This window comes from Leptonychotes weddellii, chromosome 1 (assembly GCF_054177405.1).
Source record: "Leptonychotes weddellii isolate Sample4059 chromosome 1, ASM5417740v2, whole genome shotgun sequence".
NCBI classification, from domain to species: domain Eukaryota; kingdom Metazoa; phylum Chordata; class Mammalia; order Carnivora; family Phocidae; genus Leptonychotes; species Leptonychotes weddellii.
This window is the reverse complement of record NC_138369.1, coordinates 128,256,639-128,275,356: the sequence shown is the minus strand read 5'-3', so window position 1 is coordinate 128,275,356 and position 18,718 is coordinate 128,256,639. Positions and strand designations below refer to the sequence as shown.

The following is an 18,718-nucleotide window of genomic DNA, read 5'->3' as shown; positions in this document are numbered from 1 at the left end:
TGTACACATCTTATCTACCTTCTACCTATTCTCATTGTATAGTGATACTGTAATTTTGGCTAGAAGCAATTTTTCTCAGTAGGGGCAGTGTTGTCATTTTGGATGAGACCATTCTTTATCCTATTACATGATATTTAACATTACACTGGGCACTAAATATCAATACCAACCTGAATTCATTTTAATAACCAAGAATTTCCCACACATTTCCAAATGTTGGGTTAAGGTATGATATGGGGTATCTGGTTGAGAACCATTGGGTTAGATCAGTCTTTACCTTCTTATGATTATGTAAATGGTAGTTACAGCTAAGCTATGTATTACTCTGATTTACAGTGATTGTTTTTCCTTTTTTTCTTCAAAGATTTTATTTATTAGAGAGAATGAGCAGGGGGGGTGGCAGAGGGGTAGAGAGAAGCATACTCCCTGCTGAGCAGGGAGCCCCATGGGGGGCTTGATCCCAGGACGCTGGGATCATGACCTGAGCCGAAGGCAGACGCTTAACTGACTTGAGCCACCCAGATGCCCCTGTTTTTCCTTTCTTGTACAACTTTTTCTTGTCCCTGAAGTTAGTAGTCTTTTTAGTTCTCTGTACTTATTACTAAGTTATCTTCAAGCTCTCTTCCAGTTGTATTTCCTCTTTGTATTCAGACACTTTAGTAATTCTGTCAATTTCACATTTTTGGAGACCTCTCTTCCAAATCCTTTTGACCTCTTTCTTCTGGATTGGTGGCTCTCTAGGACTGAGACACAGTTGTCACTTTGTGATCTTTCTTTGCCTTTTTCTTTAGTATTTCTCTTCCCTGCATATTGTTTTGGATCTTATTTCCTGGGTCTCCGGTCTTTCTTGATTTACTCCCTCATTTTGTCAGAGTACCTCCTCCTGTGGTTCCCTGAGAAAAAGATGCATGGTAGTTCTATATTTTGATAATTTACGTCTCTGAAAACCTTACTTCTATCCTGTTTTGATTGATGATTTGGCTGAGTTGCAAGTTCTGTGTTGAAAGTAACTTTCCCTCAGACCTTTGAAAGTATTTATACTTTCTCTTCTAGTTTATAATCTTGCTATTAAGATCATTGCCCATCTTATTCTTGATTTTATATACAAATAAAAATATTTACATAAATATATTTATGTAATATATAAGTACATAAATTATATAAGTTAATTCATAGTTATAAACAATGAGTAAATAAGTTTGTATGTAAATATATTTTTTTATATTTTTAAAATAATTTTTTTTAAAGATTTTATTTATGTGAGAGAGAGTGAGAGCAGGGGCAGAGGGAGAAGCAGATTCCCCGCTGAGTGGGGAGCCCGCTATATATATTTTTAAATTAATTTTTTAGTTGAAGTATAGTTGACACAATGTAACAGTAGTTTCAGGTGCACAACACAATGATTCAACAAGTTTATATGTTATGCTGTGCTCATCAGTGTAGCTAACATCTGTCACCATACATTGCTGTTATAATATCATGAACTGTTCCCTATGCCGTACCTTTTATTCCCATGAGTGACTCTTTGCCTAACTGGACACCTGTGTCTCCCACTGCCCTTCACCCTGGGATCGTGACCTGAGCCGAAGGCAGACACTTAATGACTGAGCCACCCAGGTGCCCCTAGGGGGGGAATTTTTTTATACGTTTTCTACAATGGCTGTACCAATTTACACTCCCACCAGCAGTACATGATGTTTCCTTTTTCTCCACATCCTTACCAACACTTGTTATTGTTTGTTTTTTCCTAGCCATTCTAAGAGGTGTAAGGTGATAATGTCATTGTGGTTTTGATTTGTATCTCCCTGATGATTAATGATGTTGGGCATTTTCAGATATTTTATTTGCAAATATCTTCTCCCATTCAGGAGGTTGCCTTTATGTTTTGTTGATGGTTTCCTTTGCTGTGCAAAGGCCTTTTATTTTGGTGTAGTTCCAGTAGTTTATTTTTGCCTTTGTTTCCCTTACCTTAAGAGACATATCTAGAAAAGTGGTGCTACGGCTGATGTCAAAGAAATTACTGCCTACGTTTTCTTCTAGGAGTTTTATGGTTTCAGATCTCACGTTTAGGTCTTTAATCCATTTTGAGTTAATTTTTGTGTATGGTTTAAGGAAGTAGTCCAGTTTCATTCTTTTGCATGTGGCTCTCTAGTTTTCCCAGCACTATTTATTGAAGAGACCTTTTTCCCCCCATTGTATGTTCTGATCTCTTTTGTTGTAGGTTAATTGGCCATATAAGCATGGGTTTATTTCTGGGCTCTTGATTCTGGGATTGTGATACCTCTGTCTTTGGTGGTTCTTCATCAGAATTGCTCTGGCTATTCAGGGTCTTTTGTAGTTCCACGCAAATTTTACTATTATTTGTTATAGTTCTGTGAAAAATGCTATTGTTATTTTGATAGGGATTGCATTGAATCTATAGATTGCTTTGGATAGTATGGACATTTTAATAATCTTTCAATGCATGAGCATGGCATATCTTTCCATTGTGTCATCTTCAATTTCTTTCATCAGTGCTCTACAATTTTCACAGTAAGGTCTTTCACTTTCTTGGTTAAGTTTATTTTTAGGTATTCTTTTTCATGCACTTATAATTGTTTTAATTTCTCTTTCTGCTACTGTTATTAGTGAACAGAAATGCAATTGATTTCTGTGTGTTAATTTTGTATCCTGCAAAGTTACTGAATTCATTTATTCTAAAAGCTTTTTGGTGGAGTCTTTAGGTTTTTCTATGTATAGTATGTCATCTGCAAATAGTGACAGTTAACTTCTTCCTTACAAATATGGATGTCATTTATTTCTTGTGTAATTGTTGTGACTAGGAATTAACAGTACTGTGTTGAATAAAAGTGGTGAGACTGGACATTCTTGTCTTGTTCCTGATTTTAGAGGAAAAGCTCTCAGTTTTTCACCATTGAGTTGATGTTAGCTGTGGGTTTTTCGTGTATGGCTGTTATTATGTTCTGGTATGTTCTCTAAACCCACTTTGTTGAGAGTTTTTATCATGAAAAGGTGTTAAATTTTGTCAAATACTTTTTATTGAGATGATCATATTTTTGTCCTTCATTTTGCTAATGAGGTATATATCATGTTGATTGATTTGCAAATATTGGAGCCATCCTTGCCTTCCCAGAATCCATTCCATTTGATCATGCTGAATGAACCTTTTATCATATTCTTTTTTTTTTATTAAGATTTTATTTATTTGAGAGAGTGCATGAGAGAGAGCACGAGCAGGGTGTAGGGGTAGAGGGAGAGGGAGAAGCAGGGAGCAGCATGTTGGACTTGATCCCAGGACCCTGAGATCATGACCTGGGCCGAAGGCAGACTCTTAACTGACTGAGCCACCCAGGCACCCCTGTATTCTTTTTTTTTTTTTAATTATTTATTTGAGAGAGAAAGAGCAAGAGAGCACATGTGCAAGTTGGTTATGTAAGGGCAGAGGGAGAAAATATCCAAGCAGACTCCTGAGCACGATCCCGTTGGCGAGACTCAATCTCATGACCCATGAGATCAGGACCTGATTTCAGCTCAGGATATTCACTTAATTGACTGAGCCACCCAGGCGCCCCCCCCCCTTTTATTGTATTTTTTTTTTTTTTTTTTTTTTAGATTTTACTTATTTGTCAGAGCACAAGCAAGGGGAGCAGCAGGCAGAAGGAGAAGCAGACTCTGCTGAGCAAGCAGCCCAATGCTGGACTCAATTCCAGGACCCTGGGATCATGACCTGAGCCTCCTGGGTGTCCTGTTTTTATCATATTCTTTTTTTTTTTTGGTAAGATTTTATTTATTTGTCGGAGAGAGAGAGAGAGCACACACAAGCAGGGGGAGCGGCAGGCAGAGGGAGAAGCAGGCTCCCCACTGAGCAGGGAGCCCGATGCAGGACTCAATCCCAGGACCCTGGGATCATGACCTGAGCAAAAGGAAGACACTTGCAAGTCTGGGTGGCTCATTGGGTTCTTTTTAGCGTATTCTTGAACTCAGATTGCTAATATTTTGTTGAGGATTTTTGCAACTATGTTCATCAGGGATAGTGGCCTGTAGTTTTCTTTTTTAAGATTTTGAGAGTGAGCATGAGAGAGTGCGTGTGAGAGACAGCATGAGTGCGAGGTTAAGCAGGCAGAGGGGGAGGGAGAAACAGACTCTCCGCTGAGCAGGGAGCCCGATGTGGAGCTTGATCCCAGAATCCTGGGATCATGACCTGAGCTGAAGACAGATACTTAATCAGCTGAGCCACCTAGGAGCCCCATCTTTGATTTCTTTGTTTATCCATTGGGTGTTTAGTAGCATGTTGTTTAACCTTCACATGTTTGTGTTTTTCCTTTTTTATAGTTATTTATTTATTTATTTATTTTAAAAGTAATCTCTACAGCCAGCATGGGGCTTGGACTCAACCCCAAGATCAAGAGCCACATTCTCTTCTGACTGAGCCAACCAGGTACCCCTTTTCCATTTTTTTTGTGATTGAGTTCTAGTTTCATCCTGTCCATTCTGGTTGGAAAAGACGCATGATAGGATTTCAGTCTTCTTAAATTTATTGAGACTTGTTTTGTGGCATCACATGTAATCTGTCCTGGAGAATGTTCCATGTGCACTTGAAAAAATGTATATTCTGTTGTTTTTGGGTGGAATGTTCAGTATATATCAGTTATGTCCCTGTGGTTTAATGTGTCATTCAAAGACATTGTTTCCTTATTTTCTGCCTGGATGATCTACCCATTGATATAAGTAGGGGTGTTAAAAGTCTCTTACTATTATTATATTACTGTCCGTTTCTTCCTTTATGTCTGTTATATTTGCTTTATGTATTTAGTGCTCCAGTATTGGACACATAGACATTTACAATTGTTATATCCTCTTGTTGGGATTGATGTTATCATTATGTAATGCCCTTCTTTGTTTCTCTTTTTTTTTTTTCTTCTTTTCCTTCTTTGTCTCTTATTATGGTCTTTGTTTTAATATCTGTTTTGTCTGGTATAAGTGTTGTTGCCACCCTGGCTTTTTTTTCCTCTCCCATTTCCATTTGCATTGAATATCTTTTTCCATCCCTTCACTTCCAGTTTGTATATGTCTTTTTTAATTTTAACTTTAAGATTTTTATTTATTTGAGAGAGAGCATGAGCAGGGGGAGGGGCAGAGGGAGAGGGGGAGAGAGAGAATCTCAAGCAAACTCTGTGCCTATCACAGAGCCCGATGTGGGGCTTGATATCATAACCCTGAGATCATGACCTGAGCTGAAACCAAGAGTTGTTCCCTAACCAACTGAGCCACCCAGGTGCCCCTGTATATGTCTTTTTTTGGGGGGGGAATAAAGATATTATTTATTTGAGAGAGTGAGTCGGGGGAGGAGTGGATGGAGGGAGGAGGAGAGAATCTCAAGCGGATTCCTTGCTGAGCGCAGAGCCCTACGTGGGCTCATGACCTGAGCTGAAACCAAGAGTTGGACACCTAACCGACTGAGGCACCCAGGCACCCCTGTATGTGTGTTTAGGTCTGAAGTGAGTCCCTTGTAGGCAGCATATAGATGGGTCTTGTTTTTTTGATTCTGCCATTTTGTGTCTTGTTTGGAGCATTTAGACCATTTACATTTAAAATAATTATTGGTAAGTATATATTGCCATTTTTTAAATTGTTCTCTGATTATTTTTGTAGTTCTGTTTCTTTTGCTCGCTTTGTGGTTGGTGACTTTTGTAGTGTTTTATTTGGCTTTTTATTTTTTTGTGTGTATCTGTTATAGATTTTGGGTATGTGATTACCATGAGATTCATATATAAGTATCCTAAGTATATAGCAGTGAACATATATTAAGTTGGTTGTTTAACTTCAGACACAGTCTAAAAGAACTTGTTTTATTCTCCCTCCACATTTTATGTACATGTTTTCATATTTTACATCTTTTAATTCATTATTTTCTTACATCTAATTATTGCCTTTTCCACTTAATGAAGTCCCTTTAACATTTCTTGTAAGGCCAGTTTAGTGGTAATGAACTCCTTTAACGTTTGTTTCGGAAATTTTCTCTTTCAATTTTGAATGATCATCTTGTCAGGTAGAATATTCTTGGATATAGCTTTTTTCCTTTCCACATGCTGGCCTGCAAAATTTCTTTTTCTTTTCTTTTTTTTTTTTTTTTTTTAAGATTTTATTTATTTATTTGACAGAGGGTGCACAAGCAGGGGGAGCAGCAGGTAGAGGGAGAGAGAGAAGCAGACTCCCTGCTTAGCAGGTAGCCTGATGTGGGGCTTGATCCCAGGACCCTGGGATCATGACCTCAACCAAAGGCAGGTGCTTAACCGACTGAGCCACCCAGGCACTCCTGGCCTACAAAGTTTCTGTTGAAAAATCAGCCGATAACCTCATGGGGTTTCCTTTGTATGTAACTTTTTGCTTTTCTCTTGCCTCTTTTAAAATTCTCTCTTTATCTTTAAACTCTGACATTTTAGTTATTATGTGTTATGTTTTGGACCTCTTTGGGTTCCTCTTGTTTGGAACTCTCTATCTTTACTGAACCTGGATATCTGTTTCCTTCCCCTAGTTAGGAAAGTTTTAACGTATTATTTCTTCAAATAAGTTTTCTGCCCCCTTCTCTCTCTCTCTTTTCCTTCCAGGACCCCTGTGATGTGAGTGTTTGTTTGCTTGATACTGTCCAAGAGATTGCTTAATGTACCTCATTAAAATTTTTTTTTTCTTTTTACTTTTCAGCTTAGGGGCTTTCTATTACCTTGTCTTCCAGATGCTGATCGTTTCTTCTCATCCATTGATTTACTGTTGATTCCCTCTAATGTATTTTTCATTTTAGTTTTACTGTATTCAACTTTGATTGGTTCTTGTTTACATTTTCTGTATCCTTGTTGGAAGTTTTCACTGAGTTCTTTCATTCTTCTCTCCAGTCCATTGAACATCTTTAAGAGAATTACTTTCAACTCTTATCAGACATTTGCTTATTCTGTTTCATTTAGTTCTTTTTTTGAGCTTTTGTCTTGTTCTTTTGCTTGGAGCATATTCCCCCATCTCATTTTGCTTGACTTCCTGTGTTTGCTTCTACGAATTGGGCAGAACAGCTACTTGTAAACTTGAAGGAATAGTCTTGAATATGGTGTTCCCTGTGTAGACTGTATGTGCCTGGTGACTTGGTGACTGTCTGGAGCTGTGGTTGGTGTGGCCCGGGGCTTGTGGTGCATTCTGCACTGGGGCTGCCCTGGTGGCATGGCCAGAGCTGAAGTGGGCTTGCCTGGGGTGGTCCTGAGGCTTTTTGCACAGAGGGGCCTCTGGCAGGACAGCTGAAGCTGATGTGGGTATAGGCCAGGGGAGTCCTGCGGTTGTTTGTGCATAGAGTACCCAGGCAGGGCAGCTAAAACTGAAGTGGGCATGGCTGGTGCAGTCCCTGTGCTTTCTGCACAGAGGGTGCTCTGGTAGAAGCTAAAGCTGAAGTGGGTGTAAGCTGGGGTGTTCTGGAACTGTTTGCACAGAGGGTACTCTGGTGGGATGGCTGGGGCTGGTGAAGGCCAGAAGCCCGGGGCTCACTGAGGCAGTAAGCCAGTTAGAACACCCAGACCCTGACCCTATCCATGCCATCAAGGTGGAGGGGGGATTGTAAACTGGCACGTGCTAGTCCCTTCAGCTCTGAGAAAGTCCCAGCAACTCCCTTACCTTTTAACAGTGTTGTAGGGCTAGTTCTCTTTATGTCCTAGTTGTTATTTTATTTATTTATTTATTTATTGTTTTTTTTTAAGATTTTATTTATTTATTTATTTGACAGAGCACAAGCAGAGTGAGTTGGAGAGGGAGAAGCAGGCTCCCTGCTGAGCAGGGAACCTGACTTGGTGCTCGATCCCAGGGTTCTGAGATCATGACCCTAGCTGAAGGCAGATGCTTAACCGACTGAGGCACCTGTAAAGGACAGTATTTGTATACAGTCCTTCTGATTCTAGTCCTGTACAGTCAAAATGTTTTCTAAAATTTGGCTAATTTTTCCCTCCTCTACTTTTTTTCAGTGTAGTTAGGTTATCTATTTGTCATACAGTTAGGATCATTTGTTATTTGTATTTCATTTTGGATTCCTCTTGCATTCTGGTTGATTTTAATTTTATTGGTATATTTTTTAAGTATATGAAGCATTAACGTGGTTGCAAAAGTCAGAACTTTTCAAACAGGCATATTTAGAGAGGTGCCACTCTTCTCTCATCCTTCTGTCATTTTCCTTTTCCTCATTTTTTTTCATCCCATTCACATCTTTTTTTTTTTTAAGATTTTTTATTTATTTATTTGAGAGAGAGAGAATGAGAGACAGAGAGCATGAGAGGGAGGACGGTCAGAGGGAGAAGCAGACTCCCTGCCGAGCAGGGAGCCCGATGCGGGACTCGATCCCGGGACTCCAGGATCATGACCTGAGCCGAAGGCAGTCGCTTAACCAACTGAGCCACCCAGGCGCCCCATCCCATTCACATCTACCGTGCCCTATAGGTTACTATTCTCATTAGTTTCTGGTTTATCCTCCTCATATTTATATTTTTATTTTGTCTTTTGGGGGGGTCACAAAAGGGCAGATACATGTTTATTTTCTTATTTTTTCTTTTATGAAAGGTGGCTGCTTGGTAAAGAATTTAACTTTGCCCCAAGAGAAATCCTTTGTCCTTGGCTTCTGGGAGGTAATCTCTCAGCCCTTGGACTGTCATCCCTGATTGGAATGTCTGTATTTGCCTGGGGGCCTTGGATCACCAACAGTCTAACAGAATTTGCGTGGGGGCTTTGGATATCAACAGTCTAACAGACAGCATGATTTAGGATGGGGTTGGCCATGCCAGAAAGACCAACGGTATGATTTAGGGTAATGACTTTGGCATCAGTGGATCTCCAGAGGGGCTGAAAGACTGAGCTCTGTCATGTGAGCAATCATTTATGCCTAAAAACCCCCAGTAGAAACTCTGGATATCAAGGCTCAGGTGAGCCTTCCTGGCTGGCAATATTGTCACACACTGATATCAGGAGGGTAAAGCTGTCCTGGCTCCATGGTAAAGAGGACAACTGGAAGCTCCACTTGTTACTTGTTACTTCTCTTGACTTTGCCCTATGTGCTTCTCCACTTGGCTGATTTTAATCCATATTCTTCAGCTTTAATAAGCCATAACTATGAATATAATAGTTTTCAGTGGGTTCTGTGAGTCCTTCTGGCAAATTATCAAACCTTAGGGTGGTTTTGTGAACTCTCTGAGCTTGCAGCTGTCTATGTGCTACCGTCATGGTGGCACACTATTGATACTGATTTGAACTTTTTTTTCACCTAACCTGGAAATCATTCCATATTAGTTCATGGAGTTCCTCAAATTTTTTTAAGTAATCTTCACACCCAACGTGAGGCTTGAACTCAACAGCCCCAAGATTAAGAGTTGGGTGCTCTACCAACTGAGCCAACCAGATGCCCCTATCTTTATTCTTTTATAGCTTCACTCATTGTGTGGAAGAACCATACTTTATTCAGCTACGGTCCTTTTAGGTTTTCAGTATTTTGTAATTACAGTGTTGCAGTAAATAACCTTGTATTGTGTATTTTCATTATTATTGGAGGTGTCTCTTAAGGATAAATTACTAAAAATGGGGTTGCTGGATTAGAAGGTAAATACTTACCTGGTTTTGTTAGGTATTACCAAATTCCCTTCCAGAAGGATTTTATTAGTTTGTATTCCTACCAGCAAAGTATGAAAGTTTCATTTCTGCCACCAACAGAATGTGTTGTCATTTTTGCCAGTGTTTTTATTGAGGTATAGTTAACATATAGTATTATATCCGTTTCAGTTGTAAAACATGACTTGCTATTTGTATACATTGCAAAATCATCACTATAAGTAAGTCTAGTTAACATTCACCATCATACATGGTAATCAAGTCTTTTTTCTTGTGATGAGAATTTTTAAGATTTACTCTTAGCAACTTTCAAATATACGTACAGCATTATTAACTATAGTCACCCTGCTGTACATTACATTTCCATGACTGACTGACTTTATAACTGGAAGTTTGTACCTTTTGGACCTCCTCCACCCATTTTGGGCAACTCCCCAACCCCACCCTTTGTCCATTTTTTTTAAGTGTAGTTGAACATCTTGTCTAAGGGTTGTTTAAAAATCTTTATTTGTGAATTGTCTCCTGTCTTTCCCCATTTTTCCATCAAGCTTTTTTTGTTTTGTTTTAAGATTTATTTTTTTAGGGGCATCTGGGTGTCTCAGTTGTTAAGTGTCTGCCTCAGCTCAGGTTATGATCTCAGGGTCCTGGGATTGAGCCCCGTGTCGGACTCCCTGCTCGGAGGGAAGCCTGCTTCTCCCTTTCCCACTCCCCCCACTTGTGTGCCCTGTCTCTCTGTCAAATAAATAAAATTAAAAAAAAAAAAAAGATTTATTTTTTTTAGAGAGAGAGCACATGCAGGGGCGTGGGCAGGGGCAGAGAGAGAGGGAGAGAAAGAACCTCAAGCAGATTCCCTGTTGAGCACAGAGCCTGATGTGGGGCTCAATCTCACCACCCTGAGTCATGACCTGAACCAAAATCAAGTTGGTTGCCCAACTGACAGGCACCCAGGCACCCTCCCCACCTTTAAAAAAAAAAAAAAAGATTTATTTATTTGAGAGAGAGAGAGCTGGGGGAGGAGCAGAGGGAGAGGGACAAACCCTGACATGGGGCTTGATCCCATGACTCTGAGATCATGACCTGAGCTGAAAAGGATGCTTAATCGACTGACCCACCCAGGCGCCCCAGCCCTTTACTCTATATTGAGGTTTTTAATTCTGCTATTTTACATTTCCAAGGTCCTTATTGTTTTTGATTGTTCCTTAAAAAATATAACAGCCTATTCTTTTCTTTCCCTCCCAGTGGACCTATTTTTTTTTCTTTGTAGATAGTGTTAGTTTTTTTCTTCCATCTTATCTTTTTAGTGTATAGGTAAATATAGGTAGCATAACATTTACCATTTTAATCATTTTTAGGTATACAGTTCAGTGGCATTAAATACATTCACATTGTTGTGCAACCATGGCCAACAGTCCATCTTCAGAACCTTTTTCATCTTAAACTGAAACTCTGTACCCATTAAACAATAACTCCCCTCCCCCCCTTAGTTTTTTCAAGTTGACTACTCTAAAAAAAGCAAAAACTTATTATGAGCTGTTTGTTTTGGTCCACTTTTCAAGCCTTAGAAATCTGGTGAATCTTGGTTATCCTGTTGTTTTTTTTTTTAAGATTTTATTTATTTATTTGCCAGAGAGAGAGGGGGGAGGGCATAAGCAGGGGGAGCAGCAGGCAGAGGGAGAAGCAGACTCCCTGCCAAGCAAGGAACCCAATATGGGACTCAGTCCCAGGACCTTGGGATCACGACTGGAGGCGAAGGCAGTCGCTTAACCGACTGAGCCACCCAGGCACCCCTGGTTATCCTGTTATTTTAAAGAACAACCATTAAGAGGTTGCTTGGAAATTGTGAGCATGTCGTGGGACTTGTCAACTTCGGGTGCACTCTGGGCCATCCTGGGCCATTTTGTGGGGATACCTGTATTTATGTATTGTCTTGTGGACTAATCAGATTCTCCAGAGAAGAATCTTCTAATCTCCTACTTGGATGGATAAGACAAACTACCAGGGTTCTGAGATGTGAGTGGGAAAGTGTTGGGGTTCATATATTCAGTATATAATTCCATCTTCATATTATGCCTGAGATCCCCCTGGCTGCAGAGCTTCAGTTTTACTCTCTCTGAAGACTAAACTTACAGACTTGGGTAGTGAAAGGGCAGTTACTTGCTATGTGGAGTTGGGGGAGGGATTTGGGATCTCACTGCTTCAGACTTTGGGGTACACTGTAGAGTAATTGTGTAGGCCTGTTTAGTTGAGGCATCCCCAAATATCAGTATCTGCCCCCCAGGGCTGATCTCCCCCTTGGGGCTATATACCTTTTTTCTGGGATCTAAATGGGGAAGGGGGCTGGGGTGGGAATTCACTGTATAAAGTCATATATCCTGTTGTACTCCTGCCCTCAGTTGTGCATGATGTGCCTGACTGTCCTGGTTCATCCTCCCCAGAAAGTAAAACTTTTGAGTGTAAGGAGAATGCGCATCTTGGGGTCTAACTGCTTCTTAATCAGACTTTAAACCAGTCCTTCCTTTTTGAGCTCCCTTATCTTGCCCTTCTTGGGTATTGTTGCTTCTAGTTCCTGAGCGTTTCTGAGGTCCTGTGACTTGCTTCTGGGCTTCCCCTACTGTTGGCTTAGATTTTTCACTTTTTTGGCCTCCTGTAAGTCTGTGATCACTCAACTGTGTGCTTTCTTCTTTCAAAATTGTATTGTTCTAGTCTCCTTTTTAATTTTCTTTGTCCTTGAGAGTTTTTTCCTTTCTTAAAATCCCATTTCTGTCGTCTTACTGGGATTTGGAGAGGGAATGGAGGTAAACGTGTGCTCAGTCCTTTTTTCCCCCCAGAGAAAACTGATGCACAGAAAGGTAATACAACTTTTCTTTCTTTCTTCCCTTTTTTTTTTTAAATTTTGTTATTTATTTGACAGAGAGACAGATAGGGAACACAAGCAGGGGGAGTGGGAGAGGGAGAAGCAGGCTTCCCACCGAGCAGGGAGCCCGATGCGGGACTCGATCCCAGAACCCTGAGATCATGACCTGAGCGGAAGGCAGATGCTTACCGACTGAGCCACCCAGGCGCCCCTAGAAATGATTCTTAAAATTTATTTCTGTCAGAGGCAGCTATACCAAATGGGGTCATGTGAGTGTATTCATGTCTTCCAGTTTTCAATATGGGGAAAACCTTAATCAGGTAAGGCTTTCATTGTGTCTGATAGTCTGTTATTTTTTATTTTACTTTTTTAAAGATTTTATTTATTTGAGGGGTGCCTGGGTGGCTTAGTCGGTTAAGCGACTGCCTTCAGCTGGGGTCATGATCCCTGAGATTGAACCCCACGTTGGGCTCCCTGCTCGGTGGGAAGCCTTCTTCTCCCTCTCCCACTCCCCCTGCTTGTGTTCCTTCTCTCACTGTGTCTCTCTCTGTAAAATAAATTAATGAAATCTTTAAAAAAAAAATTTTTTTTTTTTTTATTTGAGAGACCAAGCGGTGGGGAGGGAGAGGCAGACTCCGTACTGAGCAGGGAGCCCAACGTGGGGTTCAATCTCAGGGATCATGACCCCAGCTGAAGGCAGTCACTTAACCGACTAAGCCACCCAGGCGCCCCTATGTCTGATAGTCTAAACTGAATTTCATATGCTCTTCTTTTTCTTTGAATTTTGCAGCTTATGTTGCTGTGATTATATCTTTATGACCTTATTTTTAGGGTAGAAGTGTAACTTTGCTTTCTCTTCTCTTTCTCAGCTTCATCAAGATCTCATTATGCATCAGAAAAATGAAAAAACAGAAGAAAATTCTATGGAGGAAAGGAATCCATTTAGCCTTTTCTGAGAAATGGAATACAGGGTTTGGAGGTTTTAAGAAGTTCTGCTTTCACCAACACTTATGCATTCTGAAAGCCAAATTGGGAAGGCCAATTACTTGGAGCAGGCAGGTGAAGCATTTCCAGTGCAGAAAAAAGGCCCTTCAAATCCAGAAAACGTGGATCCAGGATGCACCTTTTTTTGCTAAGACAAAGTCCAGTGTGGCTGCTCAAAATGTTAGTACTTTGTCCTCTAAAGTGAAAAGAAAAGACTCGAAACACTTCATTTCCTCCTCAAGGACCCTCCTAAGACTCCAAGCAGAGAGGCTGCTGTCCTCAGCAAAGAACTCTGACCATGAATACTGTGGAGAGAAAAGTGTCTTGAAGGCAGTTGCTGACTTACCAGCAAGTAATGTTTTAGGTCAGGCCAATGGTCACAGACCTAGGACGGAGCCACAAGCTTCTGACTTTCCTATGAAGTTCAATGGGGAGAGCCAGAGTCCAGGTGAGAGTGGCACAATTGTGGTCACCTTGAGCAACCATAAGAGAAAGCGCTTTTGTTATGGCTGCTACCAAGGTCTGGAGCACCACAGGAATGGGGGACCCCTGATTCCAAAAAAGTTTCAACTTAACCAACATAGAAGAATAAAAGTATCTCCTTTTATGATGTATGAGAAATTATCCATGATTAGATTCCGGTACAGGATTCTCAGATCCCAGCACTTCAGAACAAAAAGCAAAGTTTGCAAGCTAAAAAAAGCCCAGCGAAGCTGGGTGCAGGTCACTGGGGACCATCAAGAGACCCTTAGGGAAAACGGTGAGGGTGGCAGTTGCAGCCCATTCCCTTCCCCAGAACCTAAAGACCCTTCTTGTCGGCATCAACCGTATTTTCCAGATATGGACAGCAGTGCTGTGGTGAAGGGAAAGAACTCTCATGTGCCTGATGGCCACACTAAAGGAAGCCCTTTCTTGGGCAAGGAGCTTAGTTTAGATGAAGCATTCCCTGACCAACAGAATGGCAGTGCCACATATACCTGGGACCAGTCACCCTGTTCCTCTCCTAAGTGGGAGTGTACAGAGCTGATTCATGACATCCCCTTACCAGAACATCATTCTAGTAACATGTTTATCTCGGAAACCGAAAGAGAAGTCATGACTCTGGGTCAGGAAAATCGGACAAGTACTGTCAGTGATGACAGAGTAAAACTGTCACTGTGTGGGGCAGATCAATCTGTGAGTAGTGTAGATGGGCCTGTGTCTGAAAAGACTGCTCAGAATGAGAGCTCATGCCAGATGGATGAGGATGGATGTCTCAAGCAGAACATTCTTAGTTCTAAGTTGCTGGACCACCCTTACTGTAAAAGTCCCCTGGAGGCTCCCCTGACATGCAGTGGACTCAAACTAGAAAATCAAGCAGGAAGTGGGAAGAACAGTCAGAAAGCCTCTCCAGTGGATGATGAACAGCTGTCAATCTGCCTTTCTGGTATGCACTCTTCCTTTATTCTCCCCCAACCTCCAGCCCACAATTGCTGTCCATTATCTTTTCTAGGAGAGTCCTGTTTTCTCCTTCCACACATAGATTTCCCTTAAAGCAGTTAGACATTCCTCTTTGAAGCCTTCTATATTGCTGTATGACCTAGATGTTCCATAATTTAAGTCTTAGTTGATAGACATTTGTGTTGCTTCCAGTTTCCTTCTATAAATGAACGTGCAACAAAATTATTCTATATACGTAAACAATTTTTTTCTGTAAGTTAAATCTGTAGTAGTGGAATTGATGGTGAAAGAACACACTTAAAGTTTTAAGAGAATTGTGAAGTTACCCTCCAGAAAGTTGAACTAGTTTACACTTGTTAAACTTTAGTAATCTTCTAGATCATGAGAGTTTGGGGTAATTTTTAAGATTTTATTAATTTATTTGAGAGAGGCGCATGTGTGTGCATGGTGGGGATGGGGCAAGGGAGAGCAAGCATGTCAAGCAGACTCCTCGCTGAGTGCGGAGCCTGATGTGGGGCTCAGTCACACAACACTGAGATCATGACCCAAGCTGAAATCAGGAGTCAGATGATTAACCTCCTGAGCCACCCAGGTGCCCCAAGAGTTGTTTTGATTTGCATTTTGTGTGGGTTTTTTGTTTTTGTTTTGATTTGCATTTTTAAGTTTAAAGTTCAAACATCTTTTTCTGTGTTACTTGGCCATTTTTTGTTTGTATATAATTTTCCTTTGCCTATTTTTCTATTGGATTGGGTTATTTCTATTTTATTTATTCGGTATATGAAAATTTCCTATATGACAGACACTGTGCTAAAGAATTTGGCAGTGAGCAGGAAACACTGGTTCCTACCTTCCTGGACCTTAGCATCATTCTAAAATGTTAAATTTTAATTATAAATGTCATAAGAGGGGTGCTTGGGTGGCTCAGTCAGTTAATCGTCTGTCTTTGGCTCAGGTCATGGTCCCAGGGTCCTAGGATCAAGCCCTGCATCGGACTCCTTGCTCAGTGGGGAGTCTGCTGCTCCCTCTGCCTGTCGTTCCCCCCCCCACCGCTCGTGCTGTCTCTCTCAAATGAATAAATAAAATCTTAAAAAATAAATAAATGTCGTAAGAGTTTAAGTTTTTCCTTCCCCAAAGGTAAAAGTACCCTGGCTTTGTGTGTAGTAATTTTGCTTAAAGGAAATTATCAGTTCTTCACTGTGAAACTTACCTGTCTTTATGGCTTCAAGTTTTTACATCCTCCTTTAAAAAGTCTTCTCGTCAAAATGTACCCCATGAGTAAGCTGATGTAAATATTTTTGGTAGACAGTGTGGCAATATCAATCTTTGACCCATTCCCCTTCTTGGAGTTTATCCCAGATATGAATATATTTGTACAGGGATATTACTTGTAGTATTGTCCTTGTAGTAAAAGACTGGAGACAACTAAAAGAAATTTCTATGGAAATGTAAGTTACAGCACATCCAGGCAATATTATACCATGAAGCTGTTAAAGAAGAAATTCAATCCATATTTTGAAACTGAAAGCTGTCTATATAAAGTGAAAAAAGCAAGTTACAAAACAGAATGATGCCATTTTGTTAAGAGATGCATACATGTAGGATAAGTATATGTATATATGTGTGCACATGCATTTGTATAGGTCATATCTGGAAAGATGTATCCAATTTTTTTTTTTTTTTTTTTTAAAGGATTTATTTTAGAGCATGCGCACACAAACACACAATGCAGAGGGGCAGAGGGAGGGGAACCAGACTCCCCATTGAGCATGGAGTTCAACCTGGGGCTTGATCCCCTGACCTGAGTGAAACCAAGAGTCAGATGCCCAACCAACTGAGCTACCCAGGCGTCCCTGTCAAATTGATATAAAGGGCTTTTTCTGGGGAGTTAGGAGCATTACTTGTTGGTAGTTTAAACAATTCTGAACACTTGTTTTCCTAACCATTAAGTATGTATAAAAAGTTTTTCTCTACAGAAAGACACAAAGTACAGAGTCCTAGCAAAGCTTTAAAAAAACAAAACAAAACTATTTCTGATGTTTATACTGCCCTAGAATAGAGAAAGACAAATTTCCCTACCATAAAGTTAGCAGAACCATGATATGATACATAAACCTGAAAAAGTGAGCATTTACACACAGATGCCGGTCAACTTATAGAGATGTAGCATTCCAAAAGCAGCTGATAAATTGATTATGGCATACAGTAAAACTATAGTGTGACATGAGGAAACGGGATTTTTAGAGAATGCACACTTGGTGATCTGTGAAGTAATTAATTATCTTAATAGATTAAAGGAGAAAAGAAGAACCAGAAGAACCATTTTGGGGATTTGCTTAGCATTTCCATGCCCACTGAGAAGAGTTCAAGGCAGAGCAATAGCTACTGCCCGTCACAGCCCTCCCCACATCAGCAAATTACCCAAGTACAGATAAGCCACAATCAATCACCAAACATCTGAGGAAAGCCAGCACAATGAAAAGGACAAATTCAACAAATAAAGGAACCCAAGTAATCAGGATTAATAGAGCAATTAGAATAGAAATCAGTATGGGACAGTTGGTATAGTGGATGCTCCTTTAACTGACTTCTATAGCGTTAGCTAATATTAAGTTCCATGGAATGCTGAATGCTGGCTCTTCTCTAATATAACTGCGCATTATGCTCACTGCAGTGGACTGATATTTATCATGAGCCAGTTATACTTACTACAGTTTATTTCATAATTATATTAAATATTGCATAAAATTGGTTTTGGAAGGAAAAGAAATAGATGCCTATGTTAATATATTCCAGATGGATTAAAAATTTAATTAGAAATACAGACATGCAAACTTGTACGTAGTATAGATGAACCTTGAAAACGTGCTAAGTGCAAAAAGCCAGGCACAAAAGGCCACATACTATATGATTCTATTGATTTGAAATGTCCAGAGTAGGCAAATATAGAGATACAGAAAGTAGGTTAATAGTTGCCAGGGGCTGGAAAGAGGGAGCAATGAGGAGTGACTGGTAACAGGTACACATTTTCTTCGTAGAGTAATGCAGATGTTCTTGAATTAGGTGGTAGTAATGGTTGCACAGCTCTGAATATACAAAAAAAAAATTGTACACTTCAGGAGTGATTTTTTTTTTTTTTTTTTGTGGATGTGAATCACAGCTCAGTAAAGCTGTTAAGAAACAAATATAAGAGATGGGGCGCCTGGGTGGCTCAGTTGGTTAAGCGACTGCCTTCGGCTCAGGTCATGATCCTGGAGTCCCGGGATCGAGTCCCATTTCGGGCTCCCTGCTCGGCAGGGAGTCTGCTTCTCCCTCTGACCCTCCTCCCTCTCATGCTCTCTGTCTCTCATTCTCTCTGTCTCAAATAAATAAATAAAATCTTTAAAAAAAAAAAAAAGAAGAAACAAATATAAGAGGCCATTTTATAATCTCACATTGATAATACATGTTAAAGCATGATAGGAACCTCAGAAGCAGTATACCAGTTTGACTTGATAAACATTACAATCCTGTACATATATGTAACAAGTCATAAAATTTAAAATTTAATTTTAAAATTAGAGCTTGTTGCCATTTCAAGTTTATAAAAATGTTCAACCTTGTTTTCTTCTAGATTATTAATGTGTTATTTTTACATTTTGCTATTTGGAAAAAAGTAAAGATGGATCCCTACCACATTCTTCACATCAAAATGAATTCCGACTGCAAATAAAATTTAGTTAATCGTTCTAATACTATTTATTGAGTAATTCATCTTTTCCCCGTGGTTATGAATTGCTCCCTGTTTTGGGGTCTTTTTCTGGACTTGGTTTTTCTGTTTCT

The 18,718-nt window shown here is 40.1% G+C and overlaps 1 protein-coding gene across 8 annotated transcripts in view; it reads left to right on the top strand.

Annotated features, from left to right (window-relative positions):
* Positions 1-18,718, top strand: part of SENP5 (SUMO specific peptidase 5) — a 51,197-nt gene that overhangs the window by 10,261 nt on the left and 22,218 nt on the right. For 2 of the 8 annotated variants that reach the window (XM_081831918.1, XM_081831914.1), the window contains exons 1-2: positions 4,352-4,438; positions 13,345-14,885. In XM_081831918.1, coding sequence (XP_081688044.1) covers positions 13,376-14,885 — 1,510 coding nt within the window. In that variant the 5' untranslated portion in view covers positions 4,352-4,438; positions 13,345-13,375. Of the gene's footprint in view, positions 1-4,332; positions 4,439-13,344; positions 14,886-18,718 lie in introns of those variants that run through there. The other 6 variants (XM_081831915.1, XM_006742869.3, XM_081831917.1 and 3 more) reach the window with 5 other exon arrangements.